The sequence below is a fragment of the Populus alba genome, chromosome 16, assembly GCF_005239225.2.
Source record: "Populus alba chromosome 16, ASM523922v2, whole genome shotgun sequence".
In the NCBI taxonomy this organism is placed as follows: Eukaryota; Viridiplantae; Streptophyta; class Magnoliopsida; order Malpighiales; family Salicaceae; genus Populus; species Populus alba.
In genome coordinates this window covers 13,760,302-13,774,482 of record NC_133299.1, presented here as the reverse complement: position 1 = coordinate 13,774,482, position 14,181 = coordinate 13,760,302, and the positions used below count along the sequence as shown (strand labels likewise).

At 36.3% G+C, this 14,181-nt stretch overlaps 2 protein-coding genes across 2 annotated transcripts; one reads left to right on the top strand and one right to left on the bottom strand.

The window, feature by feature from the left end:
* Positions 1-765: 765 nt before the first annotated feature.
* LOC118045836 (pyruvate decarboxylase 2) lies at positions 766-3,881 on the top strand. Its single transcript, XM_035054564.2, has 6 exons — positions 766-1,568; positions 1,906-2,069; positions 2,182-2,832; positions 2,921-3,038; positions 3,249-3,437; positions 3,534-3,881. The coding sequence occupies exons 1-6, from the start codon at positions 1,044-1,046 to the stop codon at positions 3,702-3,704; spliced, it is 1,818 nt and encodes a 605-aa protein (XP_034910455.1). The 5' UTR covers positions 766-1,043; the 3' UTR covers positions 3,705-3,881.
* A 4,470-nt stretch (positions 3,882-8,351) lies between these two features.
* On the bottom strand, positions 8,352-13,022 carry LOC118045838 (transcription factor bHLH140-like). Its single transcript, XM_035054566.2, is given in 8 exon segments — positions 8,352-9,403; positions 10,000-10,170; positions 10,252-10,927; positions 11,465-11,565; positions 11,567-12,013; positions 12,015-12,425; positions 12,554-12,678; positions 12,781-13,022. Coding segments are annotated over 8 exon segments (2,313 nt in total). The 5' UTR covers positions 12,827-13,022; the 3' UTR covers positions 8,352-9,067.
* Between the last annotated feature and the right edge of the window lie 1,159 nt (positions 13,023-14,181).

The following is a 14,181-nucleotide window of genomic DNA, read 5'->3' as shown; positions in this document are numbered from 1 at the left end:
GCATTTTCCCTTCACAAGAAACAAAAATATCGTGACTTGTATAAAAGAAAAGCTAAAAAAAAGGAAAAGGAGTGGAGTGAAATTGGAGCAAGCACATGAATGTCAAACAGTAATCATTAGTAACCACTCAACTCATATATTTGTATTTAAGTCAAGTTGATTGTTTTTAAAATATTTTTATTTAAAAATATTTTTAATATAATATATTATAAATTTAAAAATATTAAAAAATTAAATTTGAAATTAAGGTATTTGTTCTTTTTGTGATTTCAAGTTTGAGTTTTATAATTACTAATATAATGATTATTGATGGATTATATAATTATTAATTTTAAAATATGATAGATTAATTCACATAAAAAATTTAAAAAAACACCTATCCACCGGAACCGTCATTCACTCCCATCCATTCCCGTCCCAAGAGGCAAAATTTGTCCTTTTATTGGCCATGTGTTTGACTTAACATTAATAAATACACTGTTAGGTTTGTATTTTTTTCTAGAAATTTCACAACACTCGAACTGAAAAGAGAAACGGGAGGAAAAAAAAAACAAAAAAAACAGAAGAGATTTTTTATATTTTTTGATGGGACTTAATATAATCTCTCAACATAAATATCAGTAATTAGTTAATTTTCTTTTTATATTGATTTTTTCCACAAAATAATAGTAATTAATTATTTTTCTTGATCCTACTATTAATCCACAAACATAAACCACCATTGAATTCACCCCTGAAATATCTCCCCTAAACCGCCCCTAGTATCCCTTCTCCCCTCTCTCAATATTCCCCTATAAAATCCTCGCCTCTCCCATCTCCTCTCCCATAATCAAACAAAAATAAATTCTTCCGCTCAATTTCATACTAAATTAACCTCTTCAAAATCCTTTCCAAAACAAAAGCCATCCTTTGGAATTTACAAATATATATATTTCTTTAATTTCATCCTTTTCTCTCTACAATTGGCTATTTATTTCTCTTCCATTTTCTCTTTTATTTCCAACAAAAAAAAATATATATAAAAAAAGACTCTTTCTTTCAACATGGACACCAAGATAGGATCTCTTGACACCTGCCGACCAACCAGCAACGACATGATCAACCCGACAAACGGCGCCGTAGCGGCTATCCAAAGCTCGGTCTCACCCACCATGATCAACGCATCCGAGTCGACTCTGGGTCGCCACCTCGCTCGCCGACTCGTCCAAATTGGTGTCACTGACGTTTTCTCCGTCCCCGGTGACTTCAACCTCACCCTTCTCGACCACTTGATCGCTGAGCCCGAGCTCAACCTTGTTGGTTGCTGTAACGAGCTCAACGCCGGCTACGCTGCGGATGGATACGCCCGGTCGCGTGGTGTTGGCGCTTGTGTTGTCACGTTCACTGTTGGGGGACTCAGTGTGCTGAATGCTATTGCTGGTGCTTACAGTGAGAATTTGCCTGTCATATGCATTGTTGGTGGGCCCAACTCCAATGATTATGGAACTAACAGGATTCTGCACCACACCATTGGCTTGCCTGACTTTAGCCAGGAGCTTGCATGTTTCCAGACTGTTACTTGTTTTCAGGTAAGTTATTTTAAATAACTTTAAAATCTTTTAGAATATAGAAACGTTGTAGGATCATCATCTTTAGGATCTGTTTTCTTTTTCAAAAGTGTTTTTAAAAAGAATTTAATTTTTTTTATGTCTATAGATTTTGATAAGCTGGTTTAAAAAATAATTCTTTAAAAATAAAAAAAATATTATTTTATATATTTATAAGTAAAAATATTTCCAAAAACAATCACAATTATTAACATTAAATATATTCACTTGTGAACCCTACAATTCCAGCGTTTTTTTGTTTTTGTGGGGATCTGGTGATTATTGATTAATGGTATACGGGGTTTGATTGTTTTCGTAGGCTGTGGTGAATAATTTGGAGGATGCACATGAGCTGATAGACACTGCTATTTCAACTGCTCTGAAAGAAAGCAAGCCTGTTTATATCAGTATTAGCTGTAACCTGTCAGCAATCCCTCATCCAACGTTTAGCCGTGAGCCGGTTCCTTTCTCGCTCACCCCCAAGTAATTTCTTCGGATTCTTGATTGATCTTTGTTTATAATTAAGTCTTTTTAGTAATAGGGAACAATTATGAGGATTGGATACTTAGGTGTTGTATTGATTTTTGTTTTACAGATTGAGTAACAAATTGGGTTTAGAGGCTGCAGTGGAAGCGGCTGCCGAGTTCTTGAACAAGGCAGTGAAACCAGTTTTGGTGGGTGGGCCTAAACTCAGACCCGCACATGCAGGCGAGGCATTTGTGGAGTTAGCTGATGCTTCTGGTTATGCGCTTGCAATTATGCCTTCGGCTAAAGGGCTTGTGCCAGAGCATCATCCACATTTCATCGGGACTTATTGGGGTGCAGTGAGCACTGCATTTTGTGCAGAGATCGTGGAGTCTGCAGATGCTTACTTGTTTGCTGGACCAATTTTCAATGATTATAGTTCTGTTGGGTATTCTCTCCTTCTCAAGAAGGAGAAGGCGATTATTGTGCAGCCTGATCGTGTGGTGATTGCAAATGGACCTGCATTTGGGTGTATTCTGATGAAGGATTTCTTAAGTGCCCTTGCTAAGAGGCTCAAGTGCAATACTACTGCTTATGATAATTACCACAGGATTTTTGTTCCCGAGGGACAGCCTTTGAGGGGTGCTCCCAAAGAACCTTTGAGGGTTAATGTTCTGTTCCAACATATACAGAAGATGCTGTCTAGTGAAACTGCTGTGATTGCTGAGACTGGAGACTCATGGTTTAACTGCCAGAAGCTGAAATTGCCTAGGGGATGCGGGTAAGCAGTTGAGAATTTGGTATGTGATGTTTATAGTAATTAAATTTGAGTCCATAAATTTAATGTGTATGTGAATTTGGATTTGAAGGTACGAGTTCCAAATGCAATATGGATCAATTGGTTGGTCAGTTGGTGCAACTCTTGGGTATGCTCAGGCTGTGCCAGAGAAGCGTGTGATTTCTTTCATTGGAGATGGTAGCTTTCAGGTAGACAACCAGAAATACTACCCAGAACTCTGTTTTTTTAACTCCTTTGCTAACATTTCAGATTTTGACATATCCAAATCCTCATCCTTTCGTGAAATTATTATTTGTAGCTTGTCAAATTTATTGTTGGTTATGAATTATGTATGTTTTCTTCTTCTTCCGGAGTATGATATTCAATACATTGCTTATTGCTCCTTTACTTTCTTATAGGTGACTGCTCAAGACGTGTCAACAATGCTGCGATGTGGACAGAAGACCATCATCTTCCTCATCAACAATGGTGGATACACCATTGAAGTCGAGATCCATGATGGTCCTTACAATGTGATTAAGAACTGGAACTACACTGGCTTGGTTGATGCCATCCACAATGGTGAAGGCAAGTGCTGGACAGCCAAGGTGAGCTTGTGAACTAAGTTCATTTGCTTCAATGCATTAATGTTGTAGTAGTAAAAAACAAGCATCCGACACCGTTTTCTGAATTTGCCCTTTCAGGTATTCTGCGAGGAAGATCTGGTTGAAGCAATTGAGACTGCAACAGGATCAAAGAAGGATAGCTTGTGCTTCATTGAGGTTATTGCTCACAAGGATGATACTAGTAAAGAACTTTTGGAATGGGGTTCTAGGGTCTCTGCTGCCAATAGCCGTCCTCCAAACCCTCAGTAGAGTTTTGCCACAATGGCAATATTTGATGATGCTATGCTTCTTAGTTACACGTTGTCGGGTTTTTGGTTTATTGTTTTCTAGTACTGGAGTTTGTGATCTTGATATGCACTCCGATTTCCTTGTATCCAAAGCTCATTTCCCTTTAATTTCATCTTTCTGATAAGTTTGATTTCGTTATCATCTTTCTCGTCTCCTTGTGACTGCCTTGACACCTTAAAGAGAGCAATAGGGCAAGAAATGACATAACTGAACCGCACTTACCTTTAAGAAACTGTAGAGAGTGGCCATATACATTGTCCGCTACTGCTGCAAAAATCCTCCCTAATTCAGGTGATGGTGTTACTTTTTAGGTCCAAAGACCAATCCCTTGATTGTCACCAGTGGTGGGTCTCACCAGAGACGTGCTAAGGAGCAATCAGCGCAGCATAGGTGGAGCTATTCGAAAGGGACTTCTTTTAAGATGGATTGAAACTTGAAAGGGGCTTCTGAGAGTATATCACATGTATTTATTCTTGACAGGCATTTTGGCCTGTCAAGATTGAATTTTCTTTCATATCAAAGAGTTAAAGATGACGACAGGTTCTTTTGCACTTTTGTTAGTAAACTTGGTCAAAGTTATATCAACTGTACAAGTGAAATATTTAGGGCAAACATGCATTCTTTTGATAGCCACCTTGGCTGCAAGCAGGGGCGGACACAGGGCAAGCTTTGGGGGAGCTTGACACCCCCGAATTTTCGAATTTTTAAAATTTTAATCTTTGATTTTTCAAATTTTTTATAACAGTTGTGCATTTAGCCTCTCCAAAAATGACGAAACCCTAGTTAAAATTTTATAGTTCCACCCTTAGCTGCAAGTGCTGCAAAAATCTAGTGCAAGGTGTGAAAGGGACCTCAGAAAGGTTCATAATTCCAATCCTATTTAGAGCGTGTTTGATAATATGGTAATGGTTATTTTTTAAATAGTTTTTCGTGTCGAAATACATGCCAATGATATTTTTTTTTATTTTTTTAAAAATTATTTTTGATATTAGCACATCAAAACAATCCAAACGATTCAAAAAGTACAAACCGCACTCAATTTTAATAAAAATAAATTTTTTAAAAAAATTTACAAAAACACAAGTGGCAACGCAGAAACAAACGGTCTTTTAATAGTCTTCCCCGATTGCTCGGGGAAGACTTGTGAAAGAGATAGCGGTCCTCGGCTAACTGTGAGTATCTGAATTCTGAGGTGGGAGTGCAATTTAATCCAAGGAATGCAAAATATCCTCCGACAATTTGCCCGGTGACGGTGGAAATCTGGTCTACCTGGGGGGCAGTAGAAAACTACTTGAAAGTGATGGCTGAAAGCTTGTTCTGGCATGCTCCTTGGTTATTACTGTCCCAACTTCAGATTGCCACTACGATTTAAATTTTGGGTATTCAGAGTATGGATTCATCTGTTTTTTTATTAGATAAAAACTTGGGATTTTATCTGCACACATGAAAGCTGGTAGGGGACACCCATCTGGCTGGAAAAGGATAGAAGAAAATGCCTCTCGTGTTTTTTTTCCGATCTTCCAAAACCCATGATGGGTAATTGATGTGGAAAGCACTGTGCTTGCAAAAAAATATCTTTTTTAATGGGTGAGGATTTTTAGATGTTTAAAAATATATTTATGGATGTGGTAGCGGTTTATAATTTAAAAATATATTAAAATTATATATTTTTAATTTTTAAAATTATTTTTAACATTAACATATCAAAATAATTTAAAAAATATATAAAAAAGTTTTAAACAAAAAAATTTCAAATTCTTTAAAAATACGATTTGAATCGTGTTTCAAATATATAATAAATCAGTATTTTTATAGAAAAAATATAATAAATATGGAAAAAAAATATAGCTAATCCTTTGGCGATGGCTGTTTTTCCAACTCCACTTTCACCAAGAAGGATGGGGTTATTTTCTGTTCTCCGGCGAAGTATGTGAACAATTCTTTCAATTTCAGAGTGTCGCCCAATAACCGGATCAATGCGTCCTTCACTTGCACGGGCAGTAAGATCCACACAGAATTGGGCCAATGCAGTTTGCCCCAAAGATTATTTAATCTTAATATGGGATTAGAAAGCAAATAATCTTGTTTAAGTGACATATATGATCAAAATCTGGGGCACGAATTAAGGTGGATTTGTTACCAGACAGCCCTTTGTTTAGATTATGTGCAGTAAAATACCCCACACAGAGTATAGTGCAAAAACATTTTGATTTCTAGTTGTTGGAATCCATTCTTTTACTTTGTTTTTCTAATAGCAATAACCAAAAGTAGTTTAGAACATCAAAGCAACGGCATGCTATAATTTTCATCATAATAAATATGTAAAAGAGTGTTGTATTAAATTTTATAAACATGACTATTTGTTTTTATTTTGATATATAAACAAGACTGTTTATTTTTATTTTAATATGTAATGAATGCTTTGTAAGAGAAATAGTGTTATGTATGTATTGTTTGAGAATGAAAAAAAAATTATAAATCATTTATGTGGATAGTTCAAAATGCATTTTATAATTTATGAATCTTGTTCTCTTGCTTAAATGAGGAGACTATGAGGTTATTTCATCCTAAAAACATTAATAAGATAAATACTCCATACACATGTATTAATAAAAGATAAATATCTTTTAAAATAACATTAATGAGAAACAAATATCTTTAACACATGTACTAAAAGGATGTAAATGTGGTAGGTCATGAAAAATTCTTGTATACCTAGAGATGTAGGTGAAATATACATTTGCCAAGTAAATCTCTTATATTATATACAATAAGCCAAAAAATACCCAACTTAAAAGTAAGATATTTAAAGTCGCTTGACCCATTGGATCTAGACTAAAAATACACAAGTTTAGTAAAAAAATCTCAAGGGATTAAGTGTGAGGCCTAAATCACAAGCCTAAATCTAAACAATGCTTGAGACTAGGCTCAACTCATAATGCATGGGTTCAAAAAGGTTTGACACATGTTGGGCAATGTCCGAGACCAGGCCTCATCTACAATGCCTAGACCCAAGAAGTGTTAGGTTGATTGGTCTAGCTGCTAGACTTAGATAGGGTGTCTAAGTGCCTGTTTGGCACTGCGACAACGGGTAAAGTTGATATACACCGTTGATATTGATGTTTGGTTAGGTTTAAAAATGGAGTTTTCTTTAAGTGGAACCCACCATACTTGTGGTTATGCCTCAAGTTTAACAAAAACAGAAATTCGTTGCTTCTACCCGTGTTCAGTCTGAGCATAGTTAATAAATTCACTCCGCAGAACTATGCAAAGTTGTTAATTCACTTTGCATTGTTCACTTGCAAAGTGAGTTGTGAATTCACTTTGTACTAGTCATTTAAAGTGACCAATGCAAAGTGACTTGTTTGGCTTATCCATTGATAATGGTCGAACTGGATCCAGCTTGAACCTAAATATTTTCCATCAAGTCTGATCCAGTAAAAAAATTATTTTTAAAAATTATTTTTAATTATATTTTATTTGAAAAATTAGTAATTAACATTATTCAATGACATTGCATCAATTAGAAAGAGATTACATGATGGTTTAGCATTTATAGAATTTAATTGTAATCCCAATTTTGTTCCTAATAATATTTTACCTGATTTTGTTGCACGCTCAAAAAACCATAAAAATTATAGTTCTTGTCGGATGAATTTATATAAAGTATTATTTATTTCATGATGTAATAGCAGTAGTTAAATATATAATATTTAAATTAAAAATCATCAACATATATATATATATATATATATATATATATATTAGTTATTTATAACCTTAATTTGAAAAGTATTCTTGTAACCAAACATATTAAACTATTTTTTGTTCAACCTCAATTTCAATCATAGTTTTAACTAAACATATATTTTTTTCAAACCAACCTCAATTAAAAATAATTTTTATAAAATAATTTTTTTCAAATTACAACAATTATCATAATATTGAAGACACTATAAGCATAAGCCTAGAGGGTGCTAGGTGGGATGATTGATGTTAGGCTTTGGTCGCGAGGCCTGGATGCAAGTGGCAACATATACATATAAAAAAGGTTCTACATGTATAAAAGGCGAAGGCCAAGTGGGCCAGGGCTGGTCCCAGGCCTTGCGCAGAACCATGATAGGTCACTGACCTGGCACTGGGCCCAGGCCACGAGCCTGGCCTAAACTCGTTTCCAGATCCCCTCTAGGATCGACATGTTGTAAGAAAAAATGGGTTTGGGGCTAACAAAGAAATTATTTAAAAAAAGAATGATAAGTCATAACCCATCACATCATATCATGTCCTCTAAGAACAAAGACAAAACCTCGAACGCCATGATTGACGCTAGATATCCAAAGTTTATGGAGGAAGTGTTTGATAATAAAATCACCCACCCTACAGTACAACACAGAATACAGGCTCTCATTTTTCGTCAAGCAAGATTTTAACCAGTCCATTGGGGATATTCTTGCAAATTGCTTTGAAACTCTTATGGCTAGGGGTTGTATTTACTTTTACTTGTGTTTCCTAGTGTAGATTCTTGACATGACCTGGGAAACAGGAGAGCTTAAAACTATCATTTGCGAGCAGGTAAAGAGATGGTCTAGAAAACACAGGTTGAGAAGATGAAATAAAGCAAAGGTTACTCTTTCTGGTTATAATCATAAAAACTAGGCCGAAGATTCGATACATTGAAAATACTCCAGTCTTCCCTGAAACTCCCTTACCTTGAAGTGGCAAAGTAAAACTATAGGTGGCTAGCTGCTGCTGCTGCTCGCAAGTGCTAGAATTTCCAAATCATTTCCTTCGAAGAAGTCAAAATTGATATTTTAATCCACAAGCAGAGTTGTGTTCAGGGTCTTCTGCTATGCAAAGCGTTCAAGAATACAAAGGATCGTGTCTTTACCACAATCTCAACGAAGCTGTATCATGTTCTGCTAAATTGACAATCCACACAAGAGTAAAAAGTTAAAACCTCGTTGGTAAGAGCAAAGGTGGCAAAGGCAAATGCAGCAGACACCAAATATAGATATAGATTAAGGAGGGGAAAAAAATGAGAAAAGGTTAGCATCCGTCTCCGAGTTTCCCAAATTCCCCAGTTAAAATTAACAATAAGGATTTAAAGCTGATTGTGTTGCTTGAGGGAGTAAAGACTGCCGTCCAAATCATAAACTTCTACGGCACTGTACAGCTCCATGATGGAAAACACAAACTGCGAAGAAAGCTGTATTTGGTCCCCTATAGCAAAAAGAGTTTCATGTCCTCTTGTAAGTCATCTTTTGCGCCAGAAATGAGAAGTTGGAGCACACCAAAATTTTTGTTGATGCATGATCTATGGATACCTAGGTATCACTCCAATTATGTTTTGGTGCAAGCACTAAACGGCCGTTCTCAAGAAGGGCATGGGGAAAGGGGGCTTGACAGATGCTAATATGTGATTTCAGCCTGGGTATATTAGGGTGTGCACTTCTACATCGGTGGCATCGCAACTCCATTGACAACTGGCAATCTTCAACTTTTATAGTTGCTTTCCCGTGATTCTTGATTTCTTCAATCACATCCACTGAATCTCGAAAAAAGGCAGTATTAAAAGAGTTCCAGTGCTTCTTGTTCTTGAGATGATTGGAATTGAAATCCTGGCTAATCACATGCAAGTGTAATTGTCTCATTGAAGGGACCTGCAAGGAGAGACAGTTCAAGCATGTTAAAAAACCTCCCCTCCTTTTGCAGTTTACAGTTTCAATATCTAAAGCAGTAATGGAGCAGCTTCGGTAGAAAATAAGAATTAGAGTTGAAAAAAAACATAAATAAGGTAAAGGATGAAAATATTTCGCAAGAATATGAAAGATATAAAACAGCCCCAGATTCAGAATGATGTTTTATCTCTTAATTATTGCCACAAGCAGCTCTGTTATTATGTAGTTTTGTCACATTTTTTTATGAATAACACCATCTCTTTTCCCACAATCACATTCCCAGTTCCAACCTCTATTCCTATGTCAAATTATTGTACCTGGCTCCTGTAAATAGAGGTAACATCAGCTAACTACCCCATTTGGCCCGTGTTTATTGCCACTCTGCAACTTATGGCCCTCAATATAAAAATTCTGTCAGACCGTAAGAAAACCCATCAACTTTTCCGAGACAATTTCAGTCTGGCTCTGAGAGTTGCCTTATCTGACTCAATAAAGTCTATTACTGTATAAGCAGAGACCACGGCAGAAAAAGAACAAAGTTAACAAACAACTTCTGAGCTTAAGCACTCATTGCATACCGAGTGGTATCCAAGGCGGAAGACCATTGATGAATCTTCATGCAAGAATTTTTCAGCCCATTTCAAACCCACAGCATGCATTGTCATTAACAACTGAAGGTGTTCTTGATGCACATCTGCAAGACAATCAAGACCTTCATGTTGTGCCAAAACTAGGAGATGCTTGCATGCCTGTGAAAATTAATAGCAATTTTACTAAATAATCATTCACCTTAAAAGAATAGAGAAAGGAGCTAACATTAAAAGGCTTGCCTTTGGATAAAGGTCATTTAGTACAACAACAGCATCTAAAACCTCCAGCAACTTTTCCTTGTGCTTCTCAGGGTGCATGGCGATGTGGTAAAGAGCTTGTGCCCATGAGCCCCAGCTCTTTGATGTCGGTCCTTCTAACTTACTTTTGTCTCCAGTTACCTTTCCATATGTGGAACTAGGAGCAGAAATATCAGCTACAGTTTCATTGTGAGTCCCTTTGCATTTTTTGCTTCTCTCATATACAGAGTCATCATCTCTCTTAATCTTTTGATCACTGTTTGTTAAATGATTCCTGGGACCATGAGAGGGATCTTTCAAATCTGAAGGTGACGATTCAAGTTTTTCACTGATTCTCCTTGGTAATTTTAAACGGGATCTCATAATAGACAGAAATCCAGTAAAAAGTGATGTGTAAGCTTCACGCAGAATGCTGCAACCTTTAGTGTAGTCATTATTCAGAGAATTAGGTCTTTGTGGGTTCATATTTGGCCCAAGAACATGGATGACATGGGATACCCCTTCCCTAGTATACAATGGAGAATCTGAAGGGAGAGGAACAACCACAGCATGTCCAGGGAGAAGAGATTTTGCTCGTTCCTTAGTTGCAGTCTCTAGGGAAGGACCTGCTGCAGCGAAAATTGCAGCATTCACACCTCCACCTCCAGGTTTCAATCGCCTGCAGGGGATTATCTTGTTGATATAATTCATGTGCAAATAAATAACATGATCATACTAATAGTTACACAGACATGCACACACACAGAGAGAAGAACCAGCTAAGCGTCATCAGAGCAAATAAAATCTGGAATCTGAGAAAAATATGTTTAGATGAAAAGTTAATAAATCAGTGGGGAGATTGATGCTTAAGCGTCACATACATGCATCTCAGAAGGTGAACAACTTTGAACCAAAATTTAAAAAGTTTTATTGCATTATACCCATGGACGAAAGATAAGATGACATGTTTGGAGAGATAGAAGTGTCTATTAAAGCCAGGTTCCACATATGCATAAGAGTGCAGTCCAAAAATATAACACATGGCTCACAGCAATTCCCAGCTTTAACATTTCAAGCCTCTATTCAACACCCCATTTGAATCTCTATTTCAACCTTATATTTTAGCTTTTGAAGCCTATACAATCTATTATTTCTTGAACATTCAACATCCAAGAACCACATAAACAGCACAGCATAACTAGATGACAAAGCTTACCAGTTGGAAGCATTAGCTATCGCATTGCAGTGTAAACCTCCTTGCGAATAAAGTCGAGTTATATCTCCCACAAATGTGAAGAACTTTTTTGAGTCAATGTTCCTTTTTTGCAGCTTTAGCCCTGACCAAAGACAGAATCTTTGATCCATGACTCAAGTCCACAAGAACAAGCCTGGCATTTTCAAGCTTATTCACAAATTCTTCAACTTTCTCAACAATGATATCTGATGCTTTCTCATTGTTGAACTGGAAATCAGCTGTCGAAATAGATGGAAATGCTAGAGTGGTAATGTCACCCGCAGATACATCAGCATCAACAGAGCCTTTGGCCATGTCTTCACTCTCTTTTACCTCTTTACTAGCAGCACCTAATAATAAAGACTGTTTAGTTGTTCCTTTGCAGCAGGTATTGTTTGCGTTACTAGCCTGAGGACAGGCAGAATCCTGCACACTATCTGAACATGATCCTAAACTGGAAGGAGCCTCGACTTTCTTCAAGAACTTCATTATACCAAGTTGGATTTTCGCATCTGGATTCTTCTGGCCAAAAACAACCATTTGAAAGGGTATCCAAAGGACCAAGTGCAGAATATGCCTTAATTGTAGCCTCAACATCATTCTCATTATGACAAAACACAATTCGAGCAAACCCTTCATTAAGCTTGGGCAACTCTTTCTTCTGCAACATTCTATTCACAACCGCAGCAGCTTTCCCACCTTGCAAATTTCCCTCATGTCCAGTCCTTTTTACAGATCGCGAAATACAAAGCTGAGCAGGAAGATCAAGCACAACAGCATGAACATCTACTTGTGCGCCACAATCTAACTTCACAAAATCCGAGCGTTGTTCTTTATCCAAATTGCATCTGTCAATAAACAAACTTTTGCCTTCTTTCAACGCAGCCGCTGCTCTCTTTAGACATTGTGGCTTAGTTCCAGCTTTACCATTATTAATAGTGTCCTTCAACAAAAACCCGAAACCCCAAATTGACTAATTATCAATTTAACATCCTGAATTAACGAACTTGAAACCAAACCAAACCCATGTAGACATATTAACAAACAAGTGTGTGATATTAGAAAAGAAACCTGACAAATGCGAGTCCAAGGTCTTAAAGAGGAACCCATTACGTGTTCACAGAAAGTTGACTTGCCACTTCCTGGTGCACCCACTAAAATCACCATCACTGGCTTTCCTTTCTGCTGTTCTTCACCTTTTTAAGCCAAGAAAACGCACAAAAATGTTTGAATTGGGGAACATAACTCAAAGCCCTTGCGAAGAAAGTGAACACATGTTTGAAGAAACGTTACATTACCTTTGTTGTCGATGTCCGTATCAATTTTTTGATGATCAACCGCCATTAGGACGACTTAACCTCCTCTTGTGTCACAACATCAGAATCGGAGTAGTATTCTTGTTGTTTAGGAACTTCCGAGCTACAGTGCTAATAGGAATTTAAAAAAAGGTAATCTTGATCGTTTCTGTACGAGCTACAGTGCTTTTTAGCATGTTTGGATTTGGTCTTTAGCTGCCTTAGTTCTGAACAGGGTTAGTGCGATCCGAGCAGGGGTAAGATGCCTGCATTTGGTTTTTAAACGTTGTTTTACCCAGCTCGGCCATATGGCCTGAGTCACGGGTCAACCTTTAAGTTAACAGTTTAATCCTAATTTTTTTTATTTAAAATAATATTATTTTAAATGATATGTTTTAACATCATTATCAGATAACATGTTAAATTATTAAGTCAACTTCCAATGTGATTAAAAAATAAACTTAGTTCATTCGATTAATGTCAAAGTTTATAGATAAACTTGTCGAGGTTGACCGGATTTAGTAAGAGATTTTGTTTTTAATTTAATCTTTAAATGTTTTTTTAGGTCTTGGAGTATTTTCATGAAAAATGAGAGGAAAGTAAAATAAATAAACAAATGAATGGAAATTAGTTAATTTATGTAAAAGTCCAATAAAATTATTAGCACATTGCCCATGGAAAAGCTCTCTTTTATAACATGATAAAGAGTGTTTAACAATCTATGAATTATTGGTTAAAATGTATATAATCGATGAATAAATTATATAGTGTAAATTAGTCATTAAGAAAGCTGAAGATTTAAGCAACCTTTTTATTAATTAAAATCAGGTTTTCATTCAATTGTTAACCGGTTAAAAACACACGAGAGACATGTCTACGAAGAGAAAGAATGGTTTAGAATTGATTTGTTTAAGAACTAATTGCATTCAATAATTTATTCAAGGATTAATTACATTTAAATCAATAGTTTAGGTGACCATGTTTATAAACATATTCTCGTATGAAAAAAAATATAATTTTTATATGGAAAGGAAATGGCTATCCGACCATTTTTATAATCAAACTTTGTACCCTTCATCTCTAAAACCACATATCTTCATACCATCCACTCCCAGAAGATCTACCTAGCCGAGGAAATAAGCACTTGCTAGACCTCTTAAAGAACCTGGTTAATTGACTGCGCTGAAGAAATGAAAGAATACAGTTTTTTACCAAGGGCAGCTTGTTACTCCTTCTGCCACACATCCTGTAGATGCCAGAATCAAATCCAGGAGGAGGGGGTCAGGTAGAATCTTGGATATAAAATTCAGAAAATGGGGACCTAGAAATCCCTATTTGTTATTGATGAAACATCTGGGACTGCAATTCGAAGCCTCATTAGCTATGAGCAATGCAGAACTGGTT

What these genes read in the sequence shown, in the direction of transcription:
- LOC118045836 (XM_035054564.2), top strand. Translation starts at nt 1,044, where the DNA reads ATGGACACCAAGATAGGATCTCTTGACACCTGCCGACCAACCAGCAAC. An exon ending in CCTTTCTCGCTCACCCCCAA is followed by an intron (nt 2,070 to 2,181) that starts GTAATTTCTTCG and finishes TTTGTTTTACAG; the next exon opens with ATTGAGTAACAAATTGGGTT. An exon ending in GCAAGTGCTGGACAGCCAAG is followed by an intron (nt 3,438 to 3,533) that starts GTGAGCTTGTGA and finishes TTGCCCTTTCAG; the next exon opens with GTATTCTGCGAGGAAGATCT.